This window comes from Amblyomma americanum, chromosome 6 (assembly GCF_052857255.1).
Source record: "Amblyomma americanum isolate KBUSLIRL-KWMA chromosome 6, ASM5285725v1, whole genome shotgun sequence".
Classification (NCBI taxonomy): domain Eukaryota; kingdom Metazoa; phylum Arthropoda; class Arachnida; order Ixodida; family Ixodidae; genus Amblyomma; species Amblyomma americanum.
The window spans coordinates 201,086,911-201,105,940 of record NC_135502.1 but is presented as its reverse complement, the minus strand read 5'-3'; the positions used below and the strand labels follow the sequence as shown (position 1 = coordinate 201,105,940).

Here is a 19,030-nt window from a genome sequence, read left to right as displayed (position 1 = left end):
GGACCACACGACACGGAGCTAGTCCAGCACCATCGCAGAGTCCATCTAACTAGTTTCATTGGACCTGATATTTATTTATTTATTTATTTATACATACTGCTAATCCCATTTGGGATTGTTGCAGGAGGGCAAAATAGGGTTAGTAATAACAGTTCAAAAAATACATCATTTTGGTGAAGATCGTGAAATAGACAACTTACAGTAAGGGTAAAGCAAAGGCACTGGAATTAACTATGGAAATACAACCGAAAATACAACAATGCAGAATAACATTACAACGAACTGTATCATAACCATATTGAAACAAGGCAAATTAATCTCACAATAGGCGTCATGACAGAAGTTACATCGCAATAGTTCCGAAAACAATATTGGTAGTCTGTGTATACCTGAACAAAGTTAACTTTAAAAAGGCACACAGAATAGGAAGCAATATTAGCAACACAGAAAACACACACACAAAAATATATGCTAATTAAGTACCGAGCTCTCGATAGCAGCGCTGAACTTTCCTAACGATGAGCTGCTAGTTATTGAAGGGTTTAGACTGTACCATTCACGAGTGGCAAACGGAAAAAATGAGTATTTGAAGAAGTCAGTATGGAAAGGGTACTCGTTAAGTGTATTAGAATGTTCGTGACACGTCGATCTTGCTTTAGAAAAGGAAATATATTTAGTAACGTCAAGTTTTAATTGCTGGTGAATTAGTTGATACATCATCTTGTGTCGCGCGAGTTTACTACGTATTTGGAGTGTTTGTATCCCCTCACGTTTCATTATTTCTGTTGGTGAGTTAGTTGTTTGGTATTTGTTAAATATAAATCTGACAGCTTTTCTTTGAACTGCTTCGAGTTTGGCAATATTTTGATTAGTATGAAGGAACCAAACGACATTACCATGTTCTAAGACAGATCTAACCGCAGTGTTGTACATCATCTAATAAAAAAGAGTCGTTTTAGAGCTGTTGATGTAATCATGTCCATGTGGGCGTTCCACCGGAGGTCACCAGTTATTAGTAGATTTTTTCGACATATGTTCCGTGACTGTAGTGAGTGGTATGTTATTTATGGTGTATGGAAAATTTGATTTAAGCTTCTTCCTTGTTATTGTCATACAAGCTGATTTAGTAGCGTTAAGGGTCATCTGCCAGTCCGTGCACCATTTTGTTATAGATTTAAGCGCACTGTTAAGGGTTTGATGGTCATCAACTGTGTTGATTTCCTTATAAATGATGCAATTGATATGAATGCAGCTAGGGAAGATCTCGTTTTTCGGAACTGTCTTCCTTTTGAATACGACACACAGCAGCAGCCTATGTCCGCCAGCTGTGCATGCGTGCATGACAGCTTTTCTAGTCTTATTTCCCACTGCTGTTGTGTGCTACATGGCTCGGCGGAGCATTAAAAAGATTGGAGTTCTGTCGGCATTGCTGATCTGAGGTACAAGGCAGTTCTTAGCAGTGTTGGCGGTAACGCGTTACTTTTTTCGGTAACTTAGTAACGTACTCGTTACCATTTCGCAACTGTAACGGGTAACGTACTTACATTAGCAATTTTAGGTAACGTAAGGTGTCACGTTACTAGTTACTTTTTGTTCCAATTGTGACCCACTCCGCCCCCTTTTTTAGAAAAAAAAGTGATCTTATAAATAAACAAAATATGCAGGTGCTCTCGACGACCCTTGTTGCTGCTCGCATGCATGCCAGAAAACACCTTCCCTTGACAACGCACCCCAAAAAAGACAGAATAGCCGTAAACCACGAAGCACGTGCACGAACACGCATTCACACACTTGCCTTCACCTACCTGCCCTTCCCAAACCACTCACATACACAACTCTCCGAAGAGTGGAAGCATGCGGAACATTTTGGAACATCACATTTTTCAGAATTATACCTTAAATTTGTTGAGAGTTCAGAGATGTTTTCTTTGTGAAGTTAGAATTGATGAAATGTCATTTTGTGTTTAATGTCACATTCAGATAATGGCTTCACCATGTGCCACAGAGTTTGAAGCCATCACATGTAACTCTATAGGCAACTTTAGGCCACTATAACATTGCTAAGCTCCTGCCCATTTGTGCAAAGTATTCTCGTTAAATCAGGATTTCGCGTAAAATCTTGTTTGGGCTAGAAGTTTTATGTGAAATGTGAGCTTCATAAAATTGTTATCATAAGTTCTTAAGGCAAAGACTAATTAAAATTAGTGGCCATGAAGTAACCGCAAAGTAACACACGGTACTTTCTTTCGGTAACGGTAACAATAACCCGTTACCCTTTTTTGTAGGTAACATAGGGCAGCAACGCGTTCCTTTTTTTTTAGCGTAACGAGTAACGTATTTAGTTACTTTTTTTTCGGTAACGCCTAAAACGCTGGTTCTTAGTCCTGCACAAGTTAATGGCACGGCGCTGGAATGTCAGGAGTTCATCCTTGTACTCTGCCAGTCACTTCTGGCAAATCGATGTCCTCGGGCAAAGCAAAAATGCAGCGCATCGCATGCACCCATGCGCGACTGGCTTTAAAAACTTGACGAGGCAAGCCAGCTTCACGTGCGAGTTCTCTTCTTGCCTTTAGCTGAAGAAGTTGCGCATTCACAGGCAAAACTGGCAGCGATGCGCGGGCACAAAAGCTTCACTTTCAGCCAAGATCCTGTGCTGGTCCACGAGGGCCTTGCGAGCAGGTGCCAGATGGAAGATCCCGACATCCACCACAGTCGCCGTGCCACCAGTGAATTGCACATTTCTTCCAACAGCAGAACTGCCTTCCTCTTGTCCTGTCCTCCATTCCAGAAGCCCTACCAGGCACTCGCTGAATACTATGTAAAGTGTCCCATAGGCCTAACACATCAGGTGCCGTTTTCACTACGAGGCCTACTGCCATCGCCCATTCAGTTCAGTTCAGTTTATTACCTTAAAGGTCCCCCGGAGGGGCATTACATGAGGGGTGGTTTCTTATGCATACAGTAAGGGTCATGGTAAATAATTATTGAAAAAAATGGTCATACAGAAGTTGTAAAAAGGAAGATGGGCAGGTAGTAGCAGCGATTTCGTGGGGAAGGGCTTCCAGTCAGTGGCCGTTCAAAGAAAATGAGGCAGTGAAGGTGGTGGTCCGGGCGCGCAACTTGAAGTGGATGGCTGGTTCAATAAGATATGCGTGCTGCTGCTGTGATGTATGGCTCTTGATTGAAGTAATGGCAAAGTAATGCACGGTACTTTTTTTCGGTAACGGTAACGATAACGCGTTACCTTTTACAAAGGGCGGATGAAAAAAAAAGAGCTTGTGGTACAGTGAAAGGCTGGAAATGCGACGTCCACATAAAAGCGTTGATAAACCGGATTCTGTTTTTAGAGATGAAACGCTGCAGTTATACGAGTATGATGCATGAATAAATCTAACAGCGCGATTTTGAACTGATTCTAATGCGTTGGCAAGATATGCTTGGTGCGGGTTCCAGATGGGCGATGCGTATTCAAGTTTTGGACTAACAAGCGATTTATAAGCTAGTAATTTTACATGTGCCGGAGCGTTTCGAAGACTGCTTTTCAGAAAGCCTAAGGTTTTGTTAGCTGCGGAGATAATGTTAGTGAAATGTGTGCTCCAAGACGAATCATGAGATACAGAGTTACTCCTAGGTATTTGTTGGCATTTAGCGTCATTAGTGAATTATTGCACCATTCTGAAAAGCTGATTAGATCGTTCTGGAGAGCAGATTGGTCAGATGTGTTATTGATTGTGCGGCACATGAAGCAGTCGTCTGCGAACATGCGTATATTAAAAGAAATACACTGAGGTAAATCATTAAGGTATATTAAAAACAACAGAGGACCAAGGACAGATCCTTGGGGCACGCCGGAAGTTACTGGGAGGGGGCTAGATAAATTGTTTTTGACCAAGACCATTTGCGTACAATTAGACAAAAATTCCTGTATCCATATTATAACGTTAGGGTTCAGGTTTAGCAGTTGAAGTTTTAGTAGCAAGCGCTGGTGAGATACTTTATCAAAGGCTTTTGAAAAATCCAGGTAGATTGCGTCAGTTTGCACATTAGTGTCCATGTTAGTAGAGTAGAATCTCGGTGATACGAACCTGGCTGATACGAATTTCGGTGTGATACGAATTCGTAAAATTCCCCCGCCGAAGCGCATTGCGTACAATGGGCCAAAATTCGAATGTTCCGAACACTTTTCCGCGTCACGCCGGATGATACGAGCTTCAGTACCGCGACCGTCAAACCGCCACCGACACAGCGTGCGCCAGTGCCGGTTTGGGATTCCGCAGTAGCAGGGAGGCTGACGAGGCAAGCGAAGCTTTCTCTCTCTCTCTCGTTTTTGGGGGTGGCCTCTACGCCCTTTTCTTTTTACTTTGTTGTTGCCCGAGGCTAGCGCCGCTGCTTATTGGTCCGTTTGCCCTGCGAACCAGCCAACCCAACCGGTCGGGCGCGATTTGTCCTCTCCACATTTCTCGCGGCCCTGCGTGCTCGTTCCACCGGTCTTTCCACTACAGCCAGCGCGCAGATCGTCACACCAGCAGCAGCTCCCGCTTCTTTGTTCCCTCGTGCGCGACGACTACAGAAGTGCAGCGTGTTGTTTGTGTGTCGTTTTACGAGCGTTCATCGTGTCAGCCCGAAAGGTACTGCAATCAGTACGATGTCAGGAAAGCGGAAGGCGCTGTCCTTGAAGGGCAAACTGGATATTTTAAAGAAGGTGGATGAAGAGCCCAAAAAAAGGCACATTGACATGGCCAAGGAATTAGGCCTACCAATTTCTACGCTGTCTACAATCGTCGGTCAGCACAACCAAATTATGCAGAATGTGCAGCACTTTGGCGTATACTCCAAAGAAGCGAAGACTGCGCCCCATGTAAAATTAGAAGATCGCCTAACATGGTTTAAAGAGGTCACCACAGCCAGCGCCAACGTTTGCGGAAAAGTTCTGCCTGAGAAGGTTGCGGACATCGCACTCACACTTGGAATTGAAAATTTTCAGGCCTCTGGTGGCTGGTTTCACCAATTTAAGGCACGGCACGACCTCTCCTACAAGACTGTGGTGAAGGGAAAAAGGTTGACGCCTCCGTCGTTGAAGATTGGATGGCAACCACGCTGCAGTCTTTCATCGCGGGATACGACGCTCGCGTTGTTTTTAACATTGACAAGGCAGGGCTGTTTTACAATCTTCAGCCCGAAAACAGTCTCTGCTTCAGGGGCGAAGCCTGCCAGGGAGGACAAAAAAGTAAGCAGCGTGTGACGGTGTTGTTTTGCTGCAATGCTGACGGGTCAGAAAAAATGAAACTGACCGTCATTGAAAAATACGAAAAGCCCCGATGCTTAAAGGCAGCCAGTCGTTTGCACTGCACATATAGAGCCAATAAAAAGGCGTGGATTTTGTTGGCTCTGTTCGTGGAGTTCGTCACATACTTGGACCATAGGATGTCATGCAAGAACAAAAAGATTGTTTTGCTGCTGGGCCAGTGTACGGCGCATCCAAAGCACATGACGCTACGGAACATCAAAGTGGCATTCCTGCCCCCGAACGCTACTAGTCATTTGCAGCCACTGGATGCTGGCATTACCACAAACGTAAAGCACCACTTCAAAGGTTTGTTGGTGCGCTGCCTCCTTGCGAAGATTGACCGTAAGGATGTAAATATGCAGATTAGTCTTTTGGACGTTATGCATTTTATTGCAGTGGCCTGGGAGCGCGTCTCCCCTGCAACCATCGTGAATTGTTTCGCGAAGTGTGGGATTTTTAAATCCACAGTGGCCACCACCTCGCAAGTGCCAGATCCAATTCCGTTTGATGTCTGGAACCAGCTTGGCGTTGACTACAGTGCCGACGATTTCACCACCACGGACGACGATCCCGTCACCTGTGGTCTGGGCACAGTGGAAGACATCGTGGAGGATGTGTCGTTGCAGCCTGGAATTTCGATCAGTGACGAAGAAGATGAGTGCCAAAATGGTGATGAACAACCACCGTCGGCAGCCGAAACTATGCATGCTCTCGATATTCTGCGCCGTGCTGCGACATGCGAGACTGTGCGTGAGAACACTACAGCAGAGTTCTTCAGCTTTGAAAATACTCTGCTGGCCGAACTCGCGGAGAAGACGACTCAGAAGGACATACGTGACTTCTTTCCACGTAAATATTTTTTTTGTGTACATGTCTCATGGTTTCGGGATGGATTTCGCTCGTTTTTTGGCAATACGAAATTTCGGGTGATACGAATATTTTCGCTTCCCCTTGAGATTCGTATCACCGAGATTCTACTGTATGCAAGTCATGAATGAAAAGAGCGAACTGGGTTTCACAAGAGAAACCTTTGCGGAACCCATGCTGCGAGGGACGAAAAAAGCCATTACAGCCTAAGAAAGAAATAATTTGAGGGTAGATGACATGTTCCATGACTTTGAATGGCACGCTCATTAGTGAAATAGGTCGATAATTTAATGGGGAGTTTCTGTTACCTGCTTTGTAGACTGAAACGACCTTTCGCACTTTCCAATCATCCGGCATGGTTCTTGAAGAAAGTGACTGTGAGAACAGTAATGACAAATATGAAGCAAGTGTGTGTGTCGTATTCCTTAGAAATTTAGAGCTAATACCATCAATGCCAAATGATGATGATAGCCTTGTCTTCTGGATTATGGATGAAATTCCGTCTTCATAAAATGTGATGCTAGGCAGCATTGTACTTTCCATATGGAAAAAAAGAAAAGAGAAGTGTGTTGCCATTTCTTTTGTGAAAACTAGCAAATGCGGAATTGAAAGCATCAGCACAGTCAGTATCGGTAATCGTTTCTAGTATATCATTGGCGAGAGTAATAGCACGTGTTGGGCGAGGGTAGGTTGAAGCGAAAAGCTTCACTAGGCTCGTCAACACCGGGCTTCGCGTGAGCCACACTATAGATTTTCCACACCTGCGCATGCGCGAAACCGAGTGACGTCACGCGGAACGCAGGTGGCCGCTGCTGCCGCAGCCGTCGTTGCCACCGCGCGGTGCCTCCGTCGTCTGACCATTTGCCATGGAAGGAGGAGAAGAAGAACCAGAAGTGGTAGCGTGGGAGTTGGCTCAAAAGCAGCGAAGATATGAAAAGTGCAAGGCTAGACAAGCGGCTGAAACGGCAGAATACTGCGTAGCAGCCACAAGCACGGCTACTTGCTACTACTCTGATCACCGGGCCATGTTTATGACTATACAGAAAGTGCAAGACATTGTGTCTATTGAAGAAGAAGAAATAGATTTTAATAGCCTTGTATAACAATTGTACAAGCTTTGTATACCTAAGACAACACGTTTTGGAAACGCTAGAAAGGTACACCCAAATTGTAACCCTATGTATGAAACCTTAAGCTAAACCATGAGCATCGCCACGAAGCTTTTCGCTTCGAGATATCCAGGCTTAGCACATTAGCTAAGGCTCAGCCCAACTTTTTTTTACTTGCCAAAACTGTCTTGGGTTAGTACGCAACAAATTTGGCAGTGTAGTAGTATAAAATAAATGCTTTGCGCAGCAGATCGCAGTCAAATATTCATCTTCAGCTTCGTAGTAGGTTTGCCATTGAAGTGAGCTGTCATTTTTAGCCGCCAGATAGATACTTTTTTTTTATTTTCTAGTCTTTTTAAGGATTTAGTGAACCATGGCTTTTGGTTGCTGGTGCGGATTTTGACAGTTGGTATATATTTATTAGCCAAATCATTTAACTTATTCTTAAACATTGCCCAGCTATCCTGTATCGATTGACCCTGATATGCAGCTTCGAACGTGGAAAAGAAGGCATCAAGTTCGTGATTTATCGTATCATAATTACTCTTTTCGTAAAGTATTATAGCTTTCTTTTGGGTCTTATTTGGTGTTACAGGAAAAAAAAAAAAGGTGGCATGAATGGCATTATGGTCACTAATTCCTTGCAGATGTGTAATGGAAAGGAAGGCATCAGGGTTATTAGTCAGTAGAAGATCCAGAAGGGTTTTGCATTCAGGCGTGACACGCGTTGGCTATGAAACTAATTGTGTTAAATTAAAGTTCGAACAGATGTCAATGAAGTTCCTTTTCTCTGTGGAACCTATCATTGAGGAAGATGGGAAGTCACCCCAGTCAATGTTTGGGAAGTTAAAACCCCCGAAAAGAATGGAGGCATTTGGGTAGCTTGTTATAAGTATTGAATTATTATTGAGTACGTTGCAAAAGTCGGGAGTGGAATGGGGAGGCCTGTAGTAGACTCCCAGTAGCACTGTTTTTGGTGCTGCACGACACAGTAACAACATTATTTCGAGCCTAGGTTTCACATTTACCACAATACAAAAAATTTGCTGATGAACTGCTATGAGTACACCACTGCCTCTTGATACTTCGCGGCCAGTTCGATAAACTTGAAAGTTAGGTAGATCTTCCAAGACTTCGTTATCAGTGACGTCCTTGTGTAGCCAGGTTTCTGTTAGAATGAGCAAGTTGCTGCCTGTTGATGACATGATGTTAGACACAAGCTCTCGCTTCGGAAGATAACTGCAAATGTTAGTGTAAATTGCTGAAAACGAAAGGTCACATCTGGAACCAGGTACTGGTTTATTCTTTACATTCAAGGCACGAGATGATTGCTATTCAATTTCTGTTACACAGTTCGATACGTCGTCGAAAATGTACCGTTTTGGGCCGATGCACAAGGTTTTGTATCGGAGAGAATAAGGTACTGCTCTGGATTTAGCGAAGGTCAGTAGATGTTTTCTTGCTATCTGAACAGGGCGAGTGAAGGGGGTAATTTCTCATTGGCATCCACCAAAGCGCAGCCATACTGCTGGAAAGGAAACCTATACAGCTTTTTCCCGGTTAATGAAACTTCGCACTGTTCCCATTTGGAGTTATTGATCAATTCACTCTCGCCCTACCATAAGCTTGCCGTCCGGTTAGCTCAGATGGTAGCGCGATTGCTTCGGTGAAGCGGTGGTCCCGAATTTGAACCCCAGAACAGGATGAATTTTTCTCTAACAATGAAGTTTCTGAGAAAGCTGTATAGCTTCCTCTGTAGCTGTATAGCTGCACTTGGGTGGATGTCAATTTAATTACTCCCTTGTTACAAATCTTCTCCACCTTTGGTGTCCCCCAAAACATTTGACCACCGCACATTGCTGCATAGTGCCACATGTTTTGCCCTTCCCAGCACTTTGCCCCATTTTCCTTATTCCCTCAACAGCCTCTCCCTGCCTCATTCTCCCTGCCCAGAGGTTGCTAAAAAGTCTGTTTCGCCTCACAACACAGAAGATTGATGGCAGAGCCTTCTTGATGAGCAGCAAAAAAAAAAAAAAAGAATTTGCGTTCTCAAAAATGATTCCCAGAAAAAAATCTGCATTACAATCGTGTAAATACTTTTCGCCAGATATCTAGAGCTGCATATTTTTGGCCTGCAATAGCTGAGTGGGGGTTGCCTTGTATTTGTATTGATAGAATAAGACAGTTCCTCGAACTTATCTAGAAGGTGCCACAGTCTATGGGCGTCCACCATGGAATAAATTGACACTTCATATTTGGCCTGGCTGGTGTTTGTGTAAAAACATGGATTCCTCCACGGGATTATGGCAGCATTGGGATGGTCTGCACCCCTGATCCAAAAAGAAGTACCTGGAAGAAGGGATTCTCCTGCGCCAGCTGCTGGCGCATGCTGTCCAGCAGGCCCTCAACGGTGGTGAAGCAGCCGGACAAGAGGCCTGCGCCAGCCTCCAGCTCCAGCTCCGGCACCCGCACTGTGCACGTCTCAGACTTGAGCACATCCCGGGCCAGGTCGGCTGGCTTGTGCACACATAGCTCCAGCCGCACCCCCTGGGGCTCAATGCCGGCACCACTCTTCACCTCGTTGGTACGGTGGCCGCACCGGTCACAGGTGGTTGCCATGATCACTACCTCCTTAAAGTGCGGCACCTGCAACCACCATTGCAGTGCAGCCAAGTCAGACGCTGGTATATTGCTGCAGTGAACAATTACCACTGAGCAAACAAAAGCCTGCACCTGACCCAGTCTACTTACTACAACGTTCCTACAATGTCTGCTGTTATGATGAGCAAGCATTATTCTAGCCATGTGCCTCCTCAAACTTACGAGCAAAGGCAGTTGGTCTTGAAGCTGTGAAGCTGGCATTTCGATGGAGGGGAAATTCCAGAGGCCCATGCACTGTGTGCGACGTCAGTGCACGTTAAGAACCCCAGGGGGTCGAATTTACCTGGAGCCCTCCACTAGGGCGTCCCTCACAGCCCTGGGACGCTTCACCCAAAGAGAGAAGGAAATGCAGAGGGAAAACAGCTGCTACAAAGTGGGGGGGGGGGGGGGGAGGAAGAATAAGCCCCTTCCACTGGTTTTATTCGGCATGTACAGCCTTGCACTTGTTTAGTACGACTGATCCATGCAGGACGAGTATGTGCACTTGCCAGCTGCAGCGTCATCTGCTTGGCTCTTGTGTCACACTGCCATCCGTATCCCTAGCTATTTGCCAAAGAAGCAGAAATCACTCACTGTGCCTCTGCACAGGTTGTATGACTAGTGAGTGGAAAAAGCACTGCGCTGCCAGGCATCATCCCCCTAAGGCAACAGCAGAACAGCGCACACCAAGCTTATATTGCAATACAGAGCTTTCCCTGGCTGCACCTGATGTCTGCTGGCAGCACATGACACATGAGCTACTGTTAGCACTCGGCTCCTCGCAATGGCCTCCTCAAGTAGCAGTATTCACGCACCCTGGGATTTGAACCTGGGCCTTACTCACTGTTTCTTGGCTTGCATGCAGCTGGTACTGATGATGCAACACATGTGAGAAGCCAACTTTAAAAAGCCAGATGCTCCTTGTACTTTCAGCCCTGCTTACCAGCAGCGATTGAACTTGCAGACTTCAATCACATACAAACATCTGACCCTGTCCAAGCATAATTCTCTAGAGTCTTGACTGGGTAGCAAAAATTATTCTCAGCTCGGAGAAGTTCCCCGTATTATTCAAGATGTGTTGCCGATGGTGTGACTTCACCTGCATCTTACTGGTGCCACTGCCATCATTGCAAATCATCATGTCGAAGGGCAGGAATGTGATTGCAGTGGTACAACAATCTGCACAGTATTTTAACGGGGCTGCCTAGTAGCCCCCCAGGAGTTACATTGGTTGTACCAAAGGTCATGATTGGGAGGTGAAGTACACAGCATTAGTGCAGGCACTTCTGTGTGATGCCACACTGATGCGTTGAGTTGAGTTTGAGTTTAATGGCGCATAAGCGACTAAGGCTATCATGCGCCAAGCTCAAGGTATAACAAACTGCTTTCTGTAGAATTTTACAAAGGTATAAAAAATATGGCGGTGTAGAATGCCTATAAGGTTATACCTTCCTGCCCAGTATTGTTGTTTCTGCCCAGTAATGTTGTGCATGAGGTCGCCAAGCAGCAGGGTTGTTGCATTTCTTGAATGAACGGCTCTGAGCACACTTAGCGAGTCTGTGTAAATAATACTGTTGCCGAGGTTCTCATTTACTATTTTTTCTATGGCTACACAGATAGCGTAACATTTCGCAGTGAAGATTGAAGCACACTGTGGAAGTCTTACTATCTTATACCAATTCCCGTGTACCGCTGCACTTCCAACATAAGCGTCCGTTTTTGAACCGTCTGTATAAAAGGCTGCGTAATTACTGTATTTTTCTTCAAGAGTGAGGAATCCTTGTATGATATGTTCTTGCGGAATTTGTTTTTTACGGAAGTTTGTAAGAGTGAGATCACAGATTTCCGGAAAGTTGTACCATGGCGGAAGTAGACCTCGCCTTCGAGAAATGCTTGGCAATATGTCTAGTACACCAAGGTTCTGGCATGTCTTCGAATCGTAAGAGCAGTGGACGGGTAGCTTGCGGCTTATTGTTAAAGAGTACTCTAGATGGGCACTCTGTAGCAATGGGGTAAGAAATATGTTTGTGCAGTGAACGAATTTTTAGGATGTACGAGCATGTGAGCATGGCTCTTCTGTCTGTAAGTGACGGCTCGTTGGTTTCAACATAAAGGCTGTTTATAGGTGACGTCCTGTAAGCACCAGTCGAAAGGCGCAAACCTAAATTGTGCACTGGGTCGAGTCGTTTCAAATACGATGGCCTTGCTGAACCATATACAATACTGCCATAGTCTAAGCAGGATCGTGCCACAGAGCGGTAAATTTTTAGAAGGCTTGCCCTGTCAGAACCCCAGTATTTATGTGAAAGGACTGAGTATATTCAGTGATCAGGAAGTTCTCTTTTTAATGCATTAATATGAGGCAGGAAAGTGAGTTTTTTGTCAAATGTTATAGGTACCTAAAAATTCGTGCTCATTTTTTACGGGCAACTCAGTTTCGTTCAAATGTAGGGTCAGATCTGCCTGTAATCCTCATTTTGATGAGAGCAGAATTGCAACTGATTTCTGTGGGGAAAACCGGAAACCATTTTTATCCGCACATGTTGTTAGTTTATTTATTCTCAATTGTATTTGTCTTTCACATGTTGATACACTGGAGGATGTACAAGCTATTTGAAGGTCGTCTACATAGACTGAGTACATAACGAACCTCGGAATTATTTTACTAAATGAGTTCATTTTTACAACAAAGAGGGTAGTGCTTAAGATACAGCCTTGAGGTACTCCATTTTCTTGAATAAAATTTCTCGTAAGCGTTGAGCCAAGGCGGACATAAATGAACGATTTGACAAAAAGTCTTTAAGGGAGTTCAGCATTCTGCCCCGGATGCCGAGCTCAGCTAAGTCCTGGAGAATCCCGAACCTCCATGTTGTATCATAAGCTTTTACTAAATCGAAGAAGACTGCAAGGCAGTATTGTTTGTGGATAAAGGCTTCTCTGACAGTATTTTCTAGACGGACTAGGTGATCTGTTGTGAAGCATCCCTTTTTAAAACCGCATTGATGGATATCTAGAAGTTCGCAGGATTGAAGGAAAAAAGTTAATCTTACATTCAGGACACTTTCAAAAGATTTGGCGAGGCAACTGGTAAGGGATAGGGATATGGGTCTATAACTGCTAGGAGATGTTGGAGGTTTATTTGGTTTAAGAAATGGTACAATAATAGCTTTTTTCCAGGCTTCAGGTATTGTCCCCAAAACCCATACTTTGTTAAGGAATCTTAAAAGTGCTTCTACGGCAGGCTCAGAGAGATGGGCGAGCATTTCATAGTGTATTAGGTCAGCTCCTGGAGCAGTTTTCTTTCCGGCAGACAGTGCTGTGTTTATTTCTTAGACAGTAATCAAATTGTTGTATTCTTCTCTTTCACCTCCACTTATTGGAAGTCTTCGTTTTTCGGTTACATTTTTGTGTTTTACAAATGACTGTGTATATTGCAATGAACTGGAAACTGCAGCGAAGTGTTCACCCAAAATGTCTGCCTGTTCCCTTATGCTTGTTTCTGCGCCAGGTGTTGTCAGAAGAGGAATTGTGAACGGTGAGAAGTTTCCGTTTAATTTTCGAACCTGTTCCCACATTTTTTTAGATGTGATTTGTCTGTTTATAGATGAAACATAACTCTGCCATGAAGCTTTCTCGGCAATGTGATGGATGTACCGAGCTTTAGCTCTTGCCTTTTTAAAATATACGATTTTCATGTGTCGGATACCTGCGAAATTTACCCCAAACTCTATTTTGCTGTTTTTTTGCTTCCTTGCAGTCTTTTGTCCACCACACTTTGTGGTTTTGTCGCACTACTCCAGAAGACTGCGGAATAGCTAATTCTGCAGCCGTTACGATACAATTGGTGAACTTTTCGTTTATCTGATCGATGGTCAGGTTTTCCAAATCTATATTTTGTAAAGTGGCTTTTGCTCTAAAAAGTTCCCAGTCTGCAAGATGCAGATTCCAGCGTCGCAGTATTGTGGGGATTATTTCCGGTGCAGATGTTGAACTGATTAGTATAGGGAGGTGATCGCTACCGTATGGGTTGTCAATGATGTCCCATTTAAAATCATTAAAAACAGAAGGTGAAGTAAGTGACAAATCTAAACAGGTCATTTTCCCCGAGGTAGGGGAGCAGTATGTTACCTTCTCCACATTTAAAAGACATACATTACTTGTAAGGATAAAATCTTTGATTATTTGTCCCCTAGAGTCGCAGCGCTCGCTTCCCCAAAAAGGGGAGTGAGCGTTAAAATCCCCAACTACTAAATATGGTTGTGGAAGCTCATGAATGAGTTCTTGTAGATCATGAACCGTTAATGTAAAATGGGGAGGAATATATACAGAACAGATAGTAATTGTTTTGTAGCTGATGATCCTGACCGCAATGGCTTCAAGTTTTGTTTTGATTTTGATTTCTCGAGCAGGGACGCCACTTCAAACGACAATCGCGACGCCTCCTGACAGCCTATTTGCCTGCTCGCGACCGCGTCTAAATGTTTTGTAATGTTTCAGGATATTCATATGTTGTGGACCTAGATTGGTTTCCTGAAGACATAAGGCTACGGGCAACATTGAGCCTAAAATATCTGTCATGTCACTGTAATTCCTCAACAGGCCTCTACAGGTCCACGAAACAAAAAAAAGCCATGTTTATGTTTTTGAGAAAATTAAGCGGGGTTTACTTATGTGGTGGGCCCGTTATGAGGGGCCTGTCTTTTTTCCGCTAAAGAGAGCTGTTCCGCCTCTGTAATGGAGGCGGAGTGGGTGTTGTATCCATCACCTCAACAGAGGTGCTGGAGGACCGCGCAGCCGCGGTTGTGTTAGTTTCAGGCCTCTCCCGAAGGGGGGAGGTCCTGCGGGATGCCGACCCATGGACCGGCACTCCCTGCTTTGGCAATGACAGGGCAGCTTTCGCCTGCCCTGCCTGGGGCGTGGATGGCCCTGCCATAGGCTCGGTGGGAGCGGCCTTGGCAGGTGCTATGCCCCTGCGCACCACATCAGTGAAGTTTTGTTTTGCTGTGTAGGAGAATGTGTTTGTAAGTGCAAAACGCCTTCTAGCTTCTTTAAATGAAATGTTTTCCTTTGTCTTTATGGTGATTATCTCTTTTTCTTTCTTCCAGGACAGACATGCCCTGGAGTATGCAGCATGTTCTCGTTCACAGTTTGCACAGCACAGGGCTGCGTCACATACATCAGACTGGTGATCATTCGAAGCACATTTTGCGCAAGTTTTGTGACCGCGGCAGCTCTGTGAGCCGTGGCCGAACCTTTGGTAGTTGAAACATCTTCGAGGGTTTGGTATGTATGACCTTGCATTGATTTTCAAATATCCCACGTCGATTGTGTCGGGCAGGGTGCTGGTGTTGAAAGTCAGGATCATGTGTTTTGTGTCTATTTCCTTATTGTCCTTCCGGATTTTTGATTCGGTGGACATCTATGACGTCTTGGTCGGTGAGCCCTTCAAGCATTTCTTTTTCAGTTATGTGAACAGAATCATTTTCCGATATTACGCCTCGAACAGTGTTAAGTGAGCGATGAGAAGTCACGGAGACCGGGATTTCCCCTATGGACGTAAGGTTGGAGAGCTTAGAGTGTTGGACATTGTCACACAGTTCAAGCAATAAATCGCCGCTGGCCATTTTTGGCAGCTCATAGCCAATGCCTAAGGTTTCAGTCAAGCACTTTGACACAAGGAAGGGGGATATCATTCTTGCCTGTTTATCTTGTTGTTCACTGTGGATCACGTGATATTTAGGGAAAGTTACTTTTCTTTTTTGAAAAAAATCTTCATTGTTCCGCCCTCATTTTAGACAGCAATCAAGTTGGAAATAAAGGGGAGCCATAAAAAATTTAGTTTTTCAGCCACGGTGCCAGCCACCCACCATGGAGTCCAACAAGGGGACGGGACAGGAACTTGCAAGCAAGTCCTGCCCACGCCAGCTGTACACCTTAACTATAACCAAATATGAAGCAACTCAGGGTAGTTGGTCACACAAGGTTAACCCTCGCCACCAGGAGAGAAGGAAAAACCAAGAAGTGAGTAGGAGAAAGGAGAGTTTTGAGAAAGGGGTAGGAAAGTGAAAGACGAAGGAAAGGATAGGAAAAGGCGACTGCCGATTCCCCCCGGTCCGGTCAGGCCGGAGGTGCAGTCTACAGGAAGCTGGAGCCAAAGTGGTGTGTTGCCTCCGCCGAGGGGCCTTAAAGGTCCAAACGCTCGGCATCGGCTCAACCACCAGGATCCCCTTTTCCCCGGACAGGGCGATGCCACGCACGGCTAGGCGCGGGTGCTCGGGTCCGTGGTGATGCACTGTTCACCATCATCCCCCTGCGGGGATGTCCCTGCGGATGCTCGGGAACCCATGGTGTCGCCATTCACCAACGCCTCCAAGCTGTAGACGCACCCCTGCGGGGTCCACACTGATGCACTTCAGCACAGCAGTTACTGTCAAGGACAGCGCAAGCTTTGCAGTTACCTTTTCGGTCACTGATTTTCAAATAAGGTAAATTTCCAGTCTGCTCAAGCTTTGCATGTCAGCATGCACATTACAAACAAATACAAAACGAAAAAAAGCAACAGAGATCTTTCAAGTGCTAATCTTTCTGTGGAGAGGCCAAAGCTGCGTCAGCAAGGCAATCCGTTAGCTTGTGCAAAGCACCTGCAATGATTGCATCTTCTGTATAAGGGTTGTCTGTCTGAACGCAATGCGGAAGCTGCTAGTTCTGGGTCGCCAATGGTGAAGACGACGCGTATGTACAATTCTGACCAGAGCAAAAAAGTACAGGGTCAATCACACTTAGAGGGAACAGTGGACACGCGGAGCCCCATTTTGACCAAGCCCATAGTAAAACTGTGCAAAGGGCAGATAACACGAAGCACCACATCGAGGTCCCTCTTCTCGTGCACCGCTGTGCATTGATTCATGAATGGGTGAATGGGTTCAATGCAATGGCACACCGCAGGCACGTGGCCAAGCGGAGCCGTGTTCCCTCTAAGTGTGATTGTCCCTGTACATCATCCAAACTTGGCATTGAAAAAGAAGGACTTTCGTATGCCATCTCTGCGTCAAATTCCAGCACCAAAAGAAGCATTTTACAGTACACATCTGGTGTTGTCATAGTTTATGTAATGTTTTGTGTTTTTGTAGCTTAGATGTTTTTTCGGCTATATATACTTCGCTCATGGCGGAGTGAAAACGAGTGGCTATTCAGCGCGCTGTGTCGTGTTCCTTCTCATCCCATGTTTCTGAGCTGTTTTATCTTCTTCAGTATGATGTACCAACTTGCCCAAGTCTCCACCTGAACCCATTTGCATATATGATGCACAGCGCGAAAAATGTAATTTTATTTCTGCCTGTATATTGACTTCAGTTGCTAGCATACTTCAAGTAACACAAGCATACTTATCAACGCAAGTCCCACGAAAGGATAAATTCAAGCAAAAGCTAGCTATAACACAAAACCGCCAAAATATTATGCAGTCGCAATGCTGCACTCACAGATGATAGAGAAGCTTTGAATTTTGCACTTGCATTCCTGCATGCGTCTGCGTGTTCGCACATAGTTTTGTGGGCCTTAGGCATGCAGATGTTTTAAAAGTTAGCTCCAATCAACCAATATGTAATTAATTTCTCTTAATGAATAGCAGTCTTTTTTTGCATTTTTGCGATCAAGGAGTCATTAATGATCAAGTCCTGGAAGTGGACAACTTTTACCTGCATGGGAATTAATGCGTTAACAAATTCAAAAGCTGCGGTACTTTGCTCTGCAACAAGGCGTCACAAACACCCAAGCCGTGGCCGAACAGGGCAATCCGTGGCAGAGGCATGCGCGGGGGGGGGGGCACACACCTGCGTGAGCTTCATCCGCGTCTCGCACGGCGCCTGGCACTCGCTGCAGTTGGTGGCGAAGCCCAGCACGTCGTCGCGCACGTCGTCGTCTTGCACGCTGCTGCTCGACTCCGCAATGCCCAGGGCCGCGTCCTGCTGGGCCGTGCGCTGGTAGCGCTGCACCACCATGCACGGATCGGCTTCAGGCGCCTGCGGGTTCTCCACGAAGCTGTTGCCCGACGGGTCGTCGAGGACGAGGCGGAACTGCCGGCGCAGCTGCAGCAGATCCCGGAGCCGGCCCACGAAGTCCGACAGCTTGCCGGCGCGGGCCTCCTCGGCGCAGTCAGCGAGCGAGGCTTCCAGGCCCTGGACGGCGCGCTGCAACAGCCCTTCGACCGTGGTCACGCTGCCTTCCTGGGTCCGGGCGGGGATCTCCAGCTCCACGTCGGGCACCGTCACGACCGCGTCTCTCGTCTTCACTACCTGCCGGTTGAGGTCCTGCCGGGTACGCACGCTCAGCTCGCAGCGGACCCCTGTCGGCTGCACAGTGGCCGCCGGCTGGAGCTCGCTGTTCTGCCAGCCGCAGTGGTCGCAGCAAAACGACATCACCACCACTTCCCGGTAGAAGGGAATCTTTGTGAGCAGCAGCCGCGTGGTGCCGTTCTCTCGGCATCGCAGGCACAAGCTCTCCAGCTCCGTCACCTCCGGGTGGTCGGCCGAGAGAGCGGGGAACAGGTCCCCCATCTCGAACCCCGGCTCACGCACGTGGGGACACGCGCTGCTGCCAAATCCGCCTTGCTGCTGCTGCGCACCTGGCTAGCGGTACGGCTGGGCTAGGCTCGCCACCGCAATCGCTCTGCGATGAAAACCTCGGTTTCGGTTTCGAAAGAATCGGTGGCCTAGGTTCAGCCATAGAGTTTCTAAATATCACCTAAGGAAGAACTAAGTCAAGTGTGGTTGTATTTTGCACTACCATTCAGGTAAAAATTTACACAATTTTTTTATGCAAGGGCTGGTGCCACGCGCGTGTCACCCACTGCACCAGCGTTTCGGGGGGCTACTTCGCTGCTGCCACGCACGAAAATGTGTCATAGCCACGTGACAACTTTTCGTGACGCAAAGCGTTGCGCGTTTCTGCGCTTCCCTCAAGTCTGCAAGAGGTGCTCCTGTTTTCTCGCTGTCGAACATGCGTACGACAACGCACTCCATGCCAGGCCCATGCATGATTTACTTCCCTGTCGTACCTGAAGCTTTCGGAACTACTGCTGGCCAACATACGACGCCTGTGTGAGGAAAACACGGTCGTCGTGCGCTTG

The 19,030-nt window shown here is 46.2% G+C and overlaps 1 protein-coding gene across 1 annotated transcript in view; it reads right to left on the bottom strand.

The window, feature by feature from the left end:
- Window positions 1-18,534, bottom strand: part of Zpr1 (zinc finger protein Zpr1) — a 71,040-nt gene extending 52,506 nt beyond the window's left edge. The window contains exons 1-2 of the mRNA XM_077628332.1: window positions 17,736-18,534; window positions 9,613-9,909 (exon numbers count right to left, since the gene is read on the bottom strand). Coding sequence (XP_077484458.1) covers window positions 9,613-9,909; window positions 17,736-18,458 — 1,020 coding nt within the window. The 5' untranslated portion in view covers window positions 18,459-18,534. The remainder of the gene's footprint in view (window positions 1-9,612; window positions 9,910-17,735) is intronic.
- Window positions 18,535-19,030: the final 496 nt, after the last annotated feature.